The sequence below is a fragment of the Phoca vitulina genome, unplaced genomic scaffold, assembly GCF_004348235.1.
Source record: "Phoca vitulina isolate PV1807 unplaced genomic scaffold, GSC_HSeal_1.0 scaffold15, whole genome shotgun sequence".
In the NCBI taxonomy this organism is placed as follows: domain Eukaryota; kingdom Metazoa; phylum Chordata; class Mammalia; order Carnivora; family Phocidae; genus Phoca; species Phoca vitulina.
This window is the reverse complement of record NW_022589718.1, coordinates 37,863,844-37,879,679: the sequence shown is the minus strand read 5'-3', so window position 1 is coordinate 37,879,679 and position 15,836 is coordinate 37,863,844. Positions and strand designations below refer to the sequence as shown.

Below are 15,836 nucleotides of genomic sequence, written 5' to 3'. Positions count from 1 at the left end.
TCTCTGTCTCTCATTCTCTCTTTCTCAAATAAATAAATAAAAAAAACCTTTAAAAAAAAAAAATGAGATTGGGCATTCCAAAATAAAAGTATTACTGAAGGGAAACACAGAATCCATGCATACCGTTGCAGGAAGGCAAGGCTCGGCTCCAGGCAGGTTTTCCGTCTGCTCCGATCACACACGTGATGGACGAGGGGTCCACAATCTTGTAGCCAGAGTCACACTGGTAAGTGACAGTTGAGCCAAGCTTGAAGTCCGTGCCAATTCTTGTCCCGTTCATTATATTTCCAGGGTCAAAACAGGCCTCCCGTGGCTTCTCTGTGGAAGAAATAAATGTCAGCTCCATGAGGGCAGGAATCTTAACCTTCTGTTCGTTTGGTGGCTTACTCTTTTTATTTAGTGCCTAGAACAACGCCTGGTGTACAAGAAAGGCTCAAAAAGTATTCACAGATTGACCAATGACCAAGCTATTAGTTAATTATCAAGTTCATATTAATAATGATATGTCATAAAAATGATTATCAAGTTAACAATTACCAGTTAATAATTAAATATCATAGAAAAATAGGGAAAAAAACTATTTAATGAAAATATATTTCTTTTTTTAACCATATTTTACTGAAGAATTGCTATTGAATTACTGTCATTTAGGTTAAACAAACACAACATAATTTTTTTGTGCATCTTTTTCTCCCTCCTCTGGATTATAGTGCTGAACCAAAGACATTGACTTAGGAAGAGTTGAGGTCATTTTCAACCTTTGGACTTAAAGCCTATTGAGGTGAAATCACAGCACGTGTTAGGAAGAGGTGAGAGAATGCGGCTTCTCAGGAAGACTGGTTTGGTTCATGCAAGCTAAGCGTCCTTTCTGATGGGTAATAGCAGGTGAACCTTCCCGGGAAAGTGCTGATGTTTGAACCTCAAGCACTGCATCTGCCCTGTAATAACCACTCAGCCATCCCAACCTAATTGCAGGAACTGCCCAGATGAACCCAGGCCTGTTCTGTACCAGGCACTGAGCTGGGGGTACTGCACGCTTTAATTCTGCTCCTCACGACGCCTCTGCGGGGATTCTCACCAGCCTGCTGTCAATGTTGAGAATCTGAAGCTTGAGCTTGACAAGTTAAAAAACTTTCACTAAAAGCCTGTCTTTTCCCAAATATAAATACAAAACTGTCTATTTCTTTTTTTCCCTCTGAGACTTGTAGCTATATGGTTAATTCCAGTTAACTTTTGGTGACCTTAATATTTTAAATGTCTTTATATTCAGTAGACCTTCCAAAATATTTCTAAATGGAAACATATATCTGTAGTTATATCGTACATCATTTCATCATTTGAACTGCTTTTTGCTTGTTCATGTCAACATTCTTCATGCCGTCATCAAAGTTCCTGGTAATGTCAGAAGGCTCAAGAACTGACTTTTACAGATCTTCAAGTGATCAATATAGAAGTTGTCTGAGATTTTCATCATTTTTTAGCTGAAAGTTATAAAAAATACAATTTGGCTTGTGTATGTGTGTGTGTGAGACAGAGGGAGGTTGGGGTCATTAATGTGAATACATGCTGAAGGATAACATGTCTCTGCTCTCTCCTTTTGGCTTGACAATCTTTTCCCTTGTAGAAAGTTTACATGTCAGTTCCTCCATTCATTGTAGAAAATCCAGTGCTGATCACACATATAAAAGATTTCTGAAAATTATAAGGGGTAGACTGAATTGTTTTTGGCTGGGATTAATATTGGTCCCTATTTAAATCTTTTCTTACTGATTGTTTACATGCTGCTTATTACTAATCCTACACACTCGTGTTTGGAGGAAGAACATCCTGAGAGATTGTGCATGTATGCCATGAAGGATGAATAATGAAATGAGTTTTGAAAACTTTACACTGTACATTCTCTTAGGAATGGATGATATTTAGAAGAGGAAAAAAGCACAAAGTGTGGGAAGTTTTGCAGGAAAAAAAGAGACCTGTTTAACTGTACTTATTCCTTATTTTCCATTATATTTATAAAAATCTATGTGTCAACATCAGCCAAACAGAGATGTCTTTGGCAATTGCTGATTTAATCTTAATTCTTAATTATAAGAATCTATTATGCTATTTTACTGACTTCCGTACTTTGGCTAAAATGCAATATACACTAAAAATATTATAGATTATAACATATTATTATCTCATTATATATTATAATACATAATATATATTAATTGAACATGTTAATATATTATAATATACATTCTTATATTATACTATTGTTATAATATATATTATTATAGTATCACATTATAACACATTATTATATATTATTATATTGTAATATATGTGTTTTTACATATATTGCATTATAACCAAAGCATGTAAATGTATGCAGACATATATATAAATAAATGTATATTATATGAATATATAATCTATGATGACATAGAACCGATAATACATATTATTATATGTAAAATAATATAAAACCTTCTTGCAGGCTTTTATTGGGCTGGTATTGGAGTCTGTCCCTGAGAACTGTGGATTGTGTTGGGACCAGTATTCTAATCATTTTGTTGAAAGCCGATTTGGGTATTTTGAAGGGTAGGTGACGTTGTGTTAACTCTCTGTAGCTACGTAAATCCCATATAGAGCCCGGAACATTTAGTTTAAGCAGAGAAGGAACGGATAAATAAACCAGCGGGCCCTGAAGGGTCGCTCCAAGGCGATTGTTTACCACCGTCCAGCAGAGCACACGGAGCATCCAGCGGACAGCAGTGCTGGTCTAGCCTCAGGCGTTTCCCGCACACGCGGCAGCCCCCCTATTCAGGCTGCCCCCCCACACCCCCAGGAATGCCTGAGACTGCACCAGACCCCACATACACTACATTGTATCGTATATATATGCCTACGACAGTTTAACTTATAAATACGGCACACTAAGAGAGGAGCAATAATAGTTAACAATAAAATAGAGCAATTATAACAATATGCTGTAATAAAAGTTATGTGAATGTGGTATTTCTCTCTCTCTCTCTAAATATCTTATCGCCTTGTCCCCACCCCCCTTGTGACAGGGTGAGAGGATAAAACGCCCACCATGTGGGAGGTTGGAGGAATGACCTAGAGGGAGTGATCCAGCGTCAGGCGACGGGTGACCCTGAGACTATAGCTCGGGGGAGGGGCATCTGCTGAGGACAGACGCAGTGGACCCCGGTCACCCACACCAAGAACTGGGCAGCAAACCACAGAGAAGGGGTCTACCACACATGCCCTTGCCTTCTCAGCTTCTTAATCATGTTTTGTTATAAATCTCTTTCAGTTTAGTTGACTGGTTAATGCCACTTACAGGATTATCCACATGGTGTCACTAAGTTAGGTTTCTGATGGTAAGTGTAGTCTTCAATTCTCCAAACGAACTGCGTCAAATCTTTTGGTCCCAATCATCCGGCTGTCAGTTCAGGATGTTTCACCATAAATCACAGATACTGTTTTTGCTTACAGTTTGTCACATTTTCTAACTCAATGACTTCATAACGTGCTGTGTTTTGCCATAGTTCGTGTCTGTTCTCCTTAAGGAGACACCCCTGAGTATCCCCGCCCTGGGGGCTAGCAGGTGGAATCAGCCAGGGGCCAGAGATGGTGGCTCAGCGAGGCTGCCCGCGGCTCCTACTCATCGTGCTGGAGCGTAGGTTCTGCTCCCTGCATCCCTGACCCTCCAGGGGTGCTTGCTGGGGCAGAGCAAGATACTGCTCCTTCCCTTGTCTTCCGCTGGTTGTATTTGTTCACCACCTCTACTGGAGAGCTCTCCAAACATTAAGAGCTCCAGCCGCCAGATAGATGGCTAGTCTGGTCACCAAAGAACCCAAACAAAAGATGCAGGTCTTTCCTCCCATTCTTATTCACTCGCTCATTGATCATCTATTCTAGAATGCCCTGGAGCGTACACAGTGTCCAAGTAGGCAGTGATAATGTGTACATCCCTACATTTAGATGCAGTGTCGTGCTTTTTTAAATTCATTATAGAATGGGCATTGTCATGGTGAAGTGCATTTCTGTGAGTACTTGTTAATACAGAAACTACCTGATGATATGGTAAATGCTTAAAAGTACTGTCTTCAATTATTCATAAACATTACAGATCCCATCCCCAAAGCACCAGAACTTCGCTGATTGCTGAATTGCTTAAATTTTTCTCTATTGCACATTTTAAGAAGAATTCGAAAGTTTTGTAGGTTTTGGTGTTTAGAGGGAAATACATTAATTTTCTACTTAAAACCATGTAAAGAGATACAAGTCCAGTGAAGAGTTAACAGAGATGAAATGTGTTTTGCATTTTATTTGACAATTTAATTACTAGTAATAAGTAACTCATAAGTTTAAATATACATATTTTCATTATTTTTTCCAAAGCACTCACTACTGTGAATTGATATTTCATTAAGTCCTTTTCTCTAATTCTTAGTAATGTACCTTGCATTTTCTTTGTTCACACGAGAAATGGATTTGGAAAGCTTGTAATTATCTTCATGGATTCTATAGCAAAACTCTTAGTTTAGGGTGGTTTTTGTTTGTGAGTTTGTCTCTGTTTGTTTTCTCTGGATGTTTGGTAACGGGGATGGTGGATCCCAAATGAAGTGGGAGACACCTGTCTGGTGACCACACAAGGAATCTCTGCCTGCCCTAGGCTCCTCATCGGACCAGCGCCCATGGGTGCAAGGGCAGGGGAAGGCCCACAGATATTACACATGGAAAAACATGGAGATAAATCTAAGCTATTTTGATGTACTTAATCTTAGTCATTCTGACAAAATAAATTAGAAGATATTAGAACATATCTTAAAATAATTCTTATATGCCATCAAATCCTTCAGTACACAAATCACAATTTATTTTTACATGGCCATAAATTCGGGGAAAAAGAAATTATTCATTTTTTTTTTTTTTTTCTTTCAGCTAAGGTAGAAATGTGTCTCTGGATTTTCTTCTCCACTGGAAAGATCGAAATGTCTTTCCCCAGACAGATGATAGGGATGTGAACATTTTATGTATTAAACAGACATGCAAGACGTCAGAAATAAATGCTTACAATGGAAAAATCTTGATACAAATTATTTGGCACACAAATTAAGCTGATCACAGTACCTTTAAATTCAATTGCGAACCCCGACAAGCCCACAGAAGCATCACTCCGAAATGCCAGAAAAAGACTATTTCCGCTACTCTCTATTCTTTCTGGGGCTTGAGAGCCCTGAAAGCTTCCAAGGAGCGGTCTGTTGGAGTCCTCTCCCTCATAGATATGTAGGAAATCATAGCTGGGCTCCATGTTGAAACTAAAGGAGAGAGAATTCATCAGGTTAGGCATCTAATCTCTCATCTTCCAGACCAGAAAGCTGCTGAGATCACACAGTGAGTTCATTTGCTTCCAGGCAACACTGGTTAAAAATTAGAACAACCCGGAAGTTAAATGTAACGATAACTTAAATATCAAAGTAGCAGTGCGCATAACAACTATCAATGGTAAATACTGTTAATATTTTACATAATGACCACTGTATTGAAAATAGTATGATTTTGAAGTTATCAGTAAGAAGATGAATCCTAATAACGTGGACACAGTATCTCTTCCCCGCACCCATGGAATTGCTAAAGAAATATGGTTTGAAAGAAATGGGCTCAAAAGGGAAGAAGTCCCACTGATACTTGATTTTTATGTGAATATTTTTAGTTTGAAAAACATGTATCTTTGGTATTATATTAAAGTTTTGTTTAAAAAATTCTTCCCCTGTGAGTTCGTTTTTACTTTTAAAAATGTAATTGCTTCTCCTTGCTTGGGTAAATCGGCTGATGTGAGTCATCCCTGTGATGGTGCGGAGTGTGGTAGGCACCTGCTCCATCCCATGTTTCTCCATCACTGACTTCATCCCAGTTTTCTCTTTCCCATTCCCTTCCTTCTGTCTCCACTCCTCTTTCTTTCTTCCCTAGTATTAAATATCCTGGTTATTCCCAAAGCTCTCAAGTGGGATTTGGCTTTCAGTGTCTCTGCCATTTTTGATGAGAAGGCTGATGATAGTCTGGGAGCTTCAAAAATGTACATACTCCAACAAAAGACTAAACTTGCAGATGGATAAGATCCCAATGAGATCAGAACAAACCAATAAATTAGAGGAATTTAAGTCATGCATCCTGACTGGCCTTCCACTTCTCCCCCATCTCTGATTCAGGGCCTTTGTTTCCTTAGCAAGGACTCATTCTGAGCAACTTCTACTCTGTCTCCTTTTAGTTGGCAGCATATTTGGATAATAGGGATGGAGAGTCAGGAGTCTTAGTAATCACAAACATGGGCTTTGTTTAAGTGGTTTTGTTTTTCTGGAGATACAAGTGATGACACATGAACACAAGCTCTCTCCAGAAATGGCCCACAGCATTCTGAAGGAAGTGACAAAGAGGGGGCGCCACGGAGGACCCAACATTAATGGTGCACCCAGCCCTGCATCACGCCATCCCACTTTACGTCAAGGCTACACTGGGTCCCGTGGGAGGTCCCTGGACATATTTATTAAAGGAAGTTGTCAAAGGTCTCCTAGTCTATTTATTTGACAGATTTCTTGAAATCAGAAATGAACAAGGAGTAAAAGATTGGCACGAGCAAGGATAAAGGCACCAAGAGGAATTGTATCAACCAAGTGGAATCTAATTAGAATTTTTTTGGAATACTTTAAAGAATGTTATTAGAATCTGGTCACACTGCACCCCCAATAATTGGCGTAGCTAATTATTGTGACAGGTTATTTTTCAGCACTGGAAATACATCAAGTCACAGACGGAAAGCATTCTGACTGCTTGCTTGCTCTCTCTCTCTCTGGATATACCATAATCCGTGCATAAAAGTCTGGAGTGAAATTTGTAATTCATTATGATTCCATTTGTAATATCCATTTTTTTTAAGATTTTATTATTTATTTGACAGAGAGAGAGAGACAGCGAGAGAAGGATCACAAGCAGAGGGAGAGGGAGAAGCAGACTCCCCCTGAGCAGAGAGCCCGACGCGGGGCTCAATCCCAGGACCCTGGGATCATGTCCTGAGCCAAAGGCAGATGCTTAACGACTGAGCCACCCGGGCGCCTGTAAAATCCATTCTTAATTCTACTTATGCTAGCTGCACAATCCATGAACCCCAATAATAGGCCAAAGTCTGGCCCAGCTTTTAAACCAAATTTAAATTGAGTCCCAGTGTGTGAGTAGCATAGGCCCCACAGTGTACAGGGGCCTGTCTGAGCCATCCCTCCCCAATCATCCCAAGTGCCAGGATGAGCTTTGGAGCTAATGTTCCGGGTCACGTAATGCTTTGTCTTTACTGGTAGTAAGGCCGGCTGCCATCCACCCCCAGCCCCATAGACACACACCTGACTTCGGTCACCTTCTTGAAACCGTGCATCTGGGCATCACGTATCAATGCCAGCCCCCCTTTGCTGGGGTAGGTGAAACCCTGTCCCCCACCCAGTGCTTCTGGTCTCCCCTCCATCTACTAAGTAGATCTGGTTGGAAGGTCTCAGGATCATTCCCACCTAAGCACACACATGCTATCCGTGTCTTAGAAGTCCCAGGTGTTTGATTTTTCCATGAAATTGGGTCAGCTAATGACTTAAGAATCTAAAAGGTGGAAGAAAGCATGGAGATTTTCTACTTCAACTTTTTTCCAGAGAGGTGTGTAAAATAAGTAGAAAAAAAAGTCTTCTTGTATAAAACCGCCTTCTGTCTTATCACGTGGATTGCACTCTGGGAACCTTGATAATTAGTCACTGTGACACATTGGAAGATAGGAAACTTATAAGGCTCTGTGTTTTCTAAAAGGCTTTTGTTAATTCATTTTTGATCTCCTGGTCCAGTTGTGTCTCTGGTTTTAAGGAGGGCACTGGTAGAAGTTAGCATCCACAAAACCCACAAAGATACCCAAAAATATAGCAGCAAATGTTCGGTGGTTATGTGTAACAGCTGAGTGGCATACTAAGTATTCATCAGGAGGTAAATTTATAGCAGCTTGAGTAAATTCAAGACATGATGGCTTATCAAACTACTTAACATTTAGCATTACGGGCGTTTAAAATTACACTGATTCAGATCCCGTCAGGAGGAGAAAGTGAAAGAAGATAATCACAACCAGGCCTGGAGTGGTGACATAAACATCAGAAAAGGAAACGTGTTCAACTGACAAATAAATGTAATTATACCACTTCACCCTGGAGAGGTAGGAGGTCAATAGGACAGCCTATAGAACCAGTTATTTTTTAAAACACCCCTTCCTTTACTTCAAAAATCAAAATGCAGAAGTGGAGATCTTTGGATTTGGAAAAAAATTCAATTATCATATACCAGATACAGGTAATATGATAGTCCTATAGAATTTATAAGATAATCACAATGTTTGAAACTTCATCATCAAGTTTAGCAGGAGTAAGTTAATTTTTTAAAGAGTAATGGCTATTAATTCAAAGTTTACAGCAACCACATTTGGGGGAACTTCCATTTTCAAAATTCTATCAAGTCATGATATCTCAGTGATAATGAAGATATCACAAATACAAAGGGCTGCCTTTGGGAATATCAGACAAGATGTATGATGGAAATGAATTCGTTATCACGCATGTGGAGAAATAGGAGACACTGATGAGAAATTATACTAAGTATATCTATATCATTTTTGTATTACTTTTCTTGAATATTCTGTAAATTAAGCCTTCTCATGTGGAACATATTGCATGCAAGAAAGTATTTAAAAGTAATTCTTGCTATGTCATGTGTGTCCCAATATAAGTAGAATGCTCGACAACAAAGTAATATATTTCCATTTATGTCATTTTGCAGCCTGATGTAGTATCTATTAGAATGAGATTGAGTGGCTTCATTTGATGTAAAACTGGGCAGTCCGTGAAGGGATACACGAAGGAATTTTTAGGTATGACATTGACATTCCATAGGTATGACTTTGGCATTCTATAGGTATGACACTTCACATTCTACCAAAGAGAGATTCTGCAAAAGATGGTACCTTTTGAAAATCAAGGCAATGACAAAGTCTGGATTCACTTTTATTCTCCAGTCACATTCTTTGCCGGGAGGATATGGCTGTGGGTAGTTTGGTGACAAAATGACACCCGCTGGGCCGGTCAGGTTCCCTCCACACGCAGCTGTCATGGAAGAGGAACAGCGCTGGTCAGTGTGAGGTAAGACAGCACATAATTCGTCAAGAACATTCACTATGTGTTGGGGAATTAAACAATTTTCCAGGTGAAAACTGAAGATCCAGGAGGGCTGTACATTTTTCATGGACTTGTTCATGATTTCTACGTAACGTCCAATCCTGTTTTTAGGGAGGATTTTTAACTGCTGACAAATAAACTTGACTCGCTATAATCTTAAGCTTTACAGATTACTTTACTCCCCCACACTCCTAGGATGCACACAATACACACACAAAAACTCTCGGGAAGGCGAAAGAAATCCCCACGAACATCATTTATGGTCCTGCTAATTCTTCTGTCCTTTCTGGTCCACAGAGTCATTGCCAGTTTGTTCTAGAAGGCATGCTTCATGTCCACTTGTGTTTCACTATTGCCCGGCATGGTTTTTGATCAGGTATTCAGGAAATATTCATCGAGTGAATGCATACACGTTATTCCCCATATTTCTCACCGTCCTCTGATGTGTGTAAGGTTTGGGACACAATTCAGAAATGACAAAACTAACAAAGTGTAAGTGACATCTGGGATAGAGAACCAAAAACAGACGGAGCTAGGACGTCAATCCTAAAAATATTATGTGATCACAATGCTCAGTATGTTACTATCAGAAAAAAGCACTATAGATGACGCTGATCAATCTACTCTTTTTTTTTTTTTTTACCTATCACATTTTAATTACCTGGGTTTGCATTTCTATTAGGAAGATGACAATTATGAAGTTCAACGGTGTTAAGAGACAAGCCAATTTCCATTCTTAAACCTCAAAATGTTTAGGATGGTTTCATTTATTACATAGGATTTCTGTTAAATCTTCCATCATGTGGAAGGTGTGAAAACACTGCAAAATTCACAAGTATATACATTTCAGATGCATTCAGGAATGTGCTAAGTTTACGGTTCTCCATATCAAATACTGAGGTTTGTCACCAAGTTGCTTTAAGAAATCAGCCCAATTAAATTAAAATGCTCCATCTAAACTAGCTATTTTATTTCACATAATTGACCATGTATGCATATAGGAAAAAAAAAAAAGGTAAGTAGAGAAAGAAATACCCTAATTGGCAATCTTTTATACACACACACACACACACACACACACACACACACACACACAAATGACTTTTTTGGAAATCATATGAAGGTATGTGTGTGCTAATTTTCTGTGATGGCTGTGTCTTTAAATACTCATTTAGCACTCCTGAAAACAATGTTTTCAATAAGATATATTCCAGTACTTTCTGTTAAAATTTCAGTCTCATTAAAGGCAAACTCTACATAGTATCATAGGAAATATTTATAATGAATTCAGATATATACTCGAGTAAGATGATATAATTTTCACAGAAATGGTTAAACCCACATTTCCCCAGCATGCAGTTTGATTTTGATAAACTCCGCTGAGACCCCTGTCTAATCTGCTCTCCCAGGATGCTGCCTCACAGAATCAGGTGGAGAGCCCGGGCACGGACAGTGGCAGGTGGCTCGGGGTTGGAGCACACAGGTACCTCAGGGTCTGAGGACGTTCCACCACATGCAGGGTTTGCAAGATGAAGAACGACAGATTCAGGCCATCGGCTACCCGGGTGTTGCCAGCAGGAGGAATTGGGGGATGACACTAGGTACTGATTTAAGCAAAACAAAGGGGCATTTGGGTCTTATCCCGAACAGATCCAAGGAGGCATTTCTAAATGAGGTTATCTGAAAACTTCCAGTAGAATTAAGTAGCACTGTCTTGCTGTGTTTGTTCTCTCTTTGGGTCAGGCATTCTTCATTTTAGCTTCATTAGGTTTTAATTTGAAAGCTTGCAAAAATATTTTGGATAGCATTAGGATTTAGTACAAAATGTGACTCAGCTGCTCCAGGAAATCCTCCGGAGGGAATGGACACAGAGATGAAAACCACAAATTCATATCAATCCTCCATGCCCTATTCAAAATCCTTAGGATCCTCTCCTTTATATATATAGTCACACCCTCATCCATCACGGCATGAAGCAGTTCTCTTTAATGAGACACATCCACATTTATTTCTGCATCAAAACATTTCTGTGTTCATGCCATTAAACAACATAACTAGTCTTGAAATAGCCACCCTGTAGATCAGGGCAAGATGTGGACACAAAATGAATTTCTGTAAATGTAAGGTAAATTCTTGCTTTTCAGAGCTCTTTAAGTTGAACTTGGAGAAAAGGGATTGCAAGCTATCTAAGAAAATAGGGATTATGGCGACTTAGAGGGATCTGTCACTCACAACTAGAAAGTGGTGAGTGTCCTCTGTTCTGGAGGCAAGTCCTTTAGACTTAGCTGAAAACCCCCAAAGGAGGTGCCTCCACCATTGGAGTCTTTTGGGAAGTGAAGAAAGGGAGCTATCCAAATGATCCACAAGAAAAATCAGCAGCAAATGACGAGGTCATGGAAATATGAATAACATACCAACAGGTGAGAGGTTAAGAGATTTCGGAAAAGAGAAAGAAACAAAAACAGGAAGAAAAACACTATAATAACAAAAGGGGGAAAAGAAATTAGTAGGCTAATAGGTAAAGAACAAATTCAAACGGCCAAGAAGAATATGAAATAAAAAAGCCTTCAACCTCAATATTAATGTAAAATGCCTATTAAAACATCAAAGAATCATCACTTTCTGCCCATATCAAATTATGAGATTAAAAAATATGTAGTATTTTTCCCCCTCCTTCAGAGAAAATAAACACTCACTCATGGCTCTGTTGGTAATGTAAATTGGCGCAACAATACCGAAAGAGTTTTGAAAAATGTTTTAAAAGCCCTGGAAGCACGTTAAGTTTGTAGAAATATGTCATTTATAAATAATTGTGGATACGTTTTGCAACAAGAGGGTTCATTTCTGCAGTCTTCATAGTAGAGAGGAGACGGAAGCAACCTAAGTGTAGAGTAAGACGGAATCATGCGTTCAGTGTTGGCCGATCCACGGAGATACTGTGTAGTCATTAAAAACTAGCAGAGAATACACAGTAGCACAAAAAGATACTCATTTTGTACGGTAAGTCAAAGTGCAATTTACAAATTAAGCAGGATGCTGTCACTTATAAACATTTTAAAAATAGATTAGACATATATAAAATAATTATGAAGCTTACTTATGCACGTTTATGTTAATAGTATTTGCCTCCAGGTAGAAATATGACAGTTTTTTGTCCTCTTTTTTTCTCTTAATGACATGTATTATTTTTTAATAAGGAAAAAGCTTAAAAATAAAATTAAAAACTGTCTTAAGTCAGCAGAACAGAATTTACATGGGTGCTAAGACATGATCAGCTGATGCCCTAATGGATGGGTTTCTTACAGAGGACATAAGCCTCATTTCTGGCGGAAAAGAAATGTTTACAGTGTAATGAAAAGATAACATTAATTTATGCCCAAATACACATTTTCTATTTTTCTGTTCACATAATACCTATGCGTGTGGGCCTGGCTGTCAACATAACTGATACTCAATTGCCTGCAAGTGAGTTGAGCCTGTCCCTGGGGCTGATGCCCAAGGCAGAGGAAACACTGCCTATTTTCTCTGCTGAGAACTGGATTATTCACTTAATAAAATATCTAATCATTGGTCAAAATTATATAACTTAGATATAAGCTACCAGAAGATGATAGATGAGTTGGGAAGATGGTCAAATTTTACAAGTGTCTAAATTAATGTCAACTAAGAAATAATCTTTAAGAGTTTAACAGATAGTTGCATTGGTTTGGAATGTATCCTCCACGTGTTTAAAATCATGCAAAATGGGGGGCGGGTGTCTTTCCCAATTTAAAAATAGAGCGATGGTTTGAAATGATGCTGCATTTATAGGCAATCACTCTACCTTAAAAAAGAAACACACAGAAATCTTGCAAGTCTCCAGATGACGTGGCTTGAAATAAAATGCAGGACTGCGCCCACAGCAGTAACAAAATGTAAACTCAGCACGAAGCACCAAGCGCACGCAGGAAGCTTTCTGACAAGGTTGAGCACGCTAATAAGCAGAGCCATCAGATCTCATGCATCTTCACAATATACTTGAAGTACTTAGTGATAAGTTACGAGCTGCGTATCACAGCTCCACGGGACCACTGAGAATCTCTCTACTGCTGTGTATATGACAATAAAAATCATTTTAAATCACAAAATCCCCTCAAGTTCACCCTATGCAAAATGGCCTATTAACTATGTGCATATCATTTCATTATCACTTCCTCTCTCCATAGATTAATTAAATTTTACATTTTTCAAACAGATCATAAAGAAGTACAAATTAAACTGTGACAGTTCATTAAAATAGTAAAGTTTAGCAGAGTTTCTTTCAAAAATAAGATGAAATAGCTACTTATGGTGAAATATTTAATTGAGGGGACAATCTACATGTAATTACTATTTTATATAAAAATATATATTGTCCTAAAAAAACATACTTTTGATAGAATATCTTAGTTATCAGTTATTAGGATAGTTATTCAAACTAAAGTCTGCAAAACCAACTGATATCCTTTCAATAAGGTCAAACAATCAAATTCTAGTGAATTTCAGAAGCATGTTTCTCCTTTTATCTTCATTTTGACCAAAGCAGTATAATTTCTGGTTTTCAGGATTCTATTAAAATGTACCGATATTATAGAAGAACCATCTAAAAAAAGAAAATACTTTTTATTGAGTTGGTTTTGCTGAAGGGCATGTTTCTATATTAAAGATGAGACCAGCAATATTAGGGTTATGAATTTTCTGCCACCCAGAATTTTAAATTACAGTAATTTGACTGACCCATATTTTTACAAGATTTGTTAAGGATAGGAAATGTTAGATAAACGTAAATTACTGAACATTAAGTAAACCACTTTCTTTACTTCACCTAATAAAATAAGGTTTAAAGGTTTACAATAAAATTTCCATACAGTCTCTGAGCTAGAGGGTGTGTACGAAACTCTGCAGAAATACTTCTGGAGAAATAACTCATATATGGAGCAATTTTAATGATAACACGCATTCATTCTGAAATGTAAAATTTCTGATGCTCAATACCTATGCAGGTAGGAGGGTCCGGTTGCCAGAAGAATCGGTTATTCAGCTGTACACAGGTGATTTTAGCTTGTCCTTGGAGCTGATACCCAGGGTCACACTGGAAGGTGATGGTATCCCCCGGCTCTCTACTATCCCCGTAGCGGGTGCCGTTCTGAGGCATACCTGGATCGTTGCAGGTGGATGCAATTGATGCTGCAAAGCAAACACAAGAGCAGGTCAAACGATGGGAACAGGGTCCTCATACGTATGAATGTGTAACAGCTCTTGTGCACGGAAGCTCTCCTGACCGGCATCATGACTCATCTGTCTGCATACAAATGTCTGAAAAGTTTCTGTTCCCAGGAATACATTCAATAACATGCATCTTGATTATGATTACTTTGAACAAGTACAAGCAAAATTTGTTGAAACGCAACCAATGATGGGATATGTCAAGGGATTGTATCTTGCTCTACTTAACACACACACACACGAGCACACATTCCCCTCCAATTTTCTTATTAACAATATTTTAATGAAATTTAAAATATTTAATTAAAGTATGCCAATCTCAAAGAACCTTGAGTGAAGCTGAATAGGATAAATTTATGGTCTGTGCCTTCTAGGTGACAACCAGGTAAGGTGACCAAATTGACGTTGGAATGGGAACCAGCTAGAGAAGGTGCAAGTCAGTTCAAACCAAGATATCATTAGTCTCAGAGGTGCTATTTTCTTGGTAAAATTATTAATAACCCCATTTCACTCTCAAAAAACTTCCAATTTGGACAATAAATTATACGGTTATCTTAGTTTTAACAAAAGCTCTGAAAATGATGACTTTTGGGTCAAAAAATAATAAAAGTATTAGTGCTGAGCTGCAATGTCCACAATAGCCAAACTGTGGAAAGAGCCAAGATGTCCATCAACAGATGAATGGATAAAGAAGATGTGGTATATATATACAATGGAATATTATGCAGCCATCAAAAGGAATAAGATCTTGCCATTTGCAACGACGTGGATGGAACTGGAGGGTATTATGCTGAGCGAAATAAGTCAAACAGAGAAAGACATGTATCATATGACCTCACTGATATGAGGAATTCTTAATCTCAGGAAACAAACTGAGGGTTGCTGGAGTGGGGGGTGGGGTGGGAGGGATGGGGTGACTGGGTGATGGACACTGGGGAGGGTATGTGTTCTGGTAAGCGCTGTGAATTGTGCAAGACTGTTGAATCTCAGATCTGTACCTCTGAAACAAATAATGCAATATATGTTAAGAAAGAAAAAAAGAAGAAGAAGAATGTAGCAGGAGGGGAAGAATGAAGGGGGGGAAATCGGAGGGGGAGAAGAACCATGAGAGACGATGGACTCTGAAAAACAAACTGAGGGTTCTAGAGGGGAGGGGGTTGGGAGGATGGGTTAGCCTGGTGATGGGTATTGAGGAGGGCACGTTCTGCATGGAGCACTGGGTGTTATGCACAAACAATGAATCATGGAACACTATATCTAAAACTAATGATGTAATGTATGGGGATTAACATAACAATAAAAAAAAATTAAAAAAAAAAAAAAAAAAGTATTAGTGCTGTGAACTGTGTA

The 15,836-nt window shown here is 38.5% G+C and overlaps 1 protein-coding gene across 2 annotated transcripts in view; it reads right to left on the bottom strand.

The window, feature by feature from the left end:
• Positions 1-15,836, bottom strand: part of CSMD1 (CUB and Sushi multiple domains 1) — a 2,006,418-nt gene that overhangs the window by 253,899 nt on the left and 1,736,683 nt on the right. For both annotated transcript variants that reach the window (XM_032413252.1, XM_032413253.1), the window contains exons 27-30: positions 14,256-14,447; positions 9,032-9,170; positions 5,128-5,315; positions 124-318 (exon numbers count right to left, since the gene is read on the bottom strand). In XM_032413252.1, the coding sequence (XP_032269143.1) occupies positions 124-318; positions 5,128-5,315; positions 9,032-9,170; positions 14,256-14,447 (714 nt within the window). The remainder of the gene's footprint in view (positions 1-123; positions 319-5,127; positions 5,316-9,031; positions 9,171-14,255; positions 14,448-15,836) is intronic.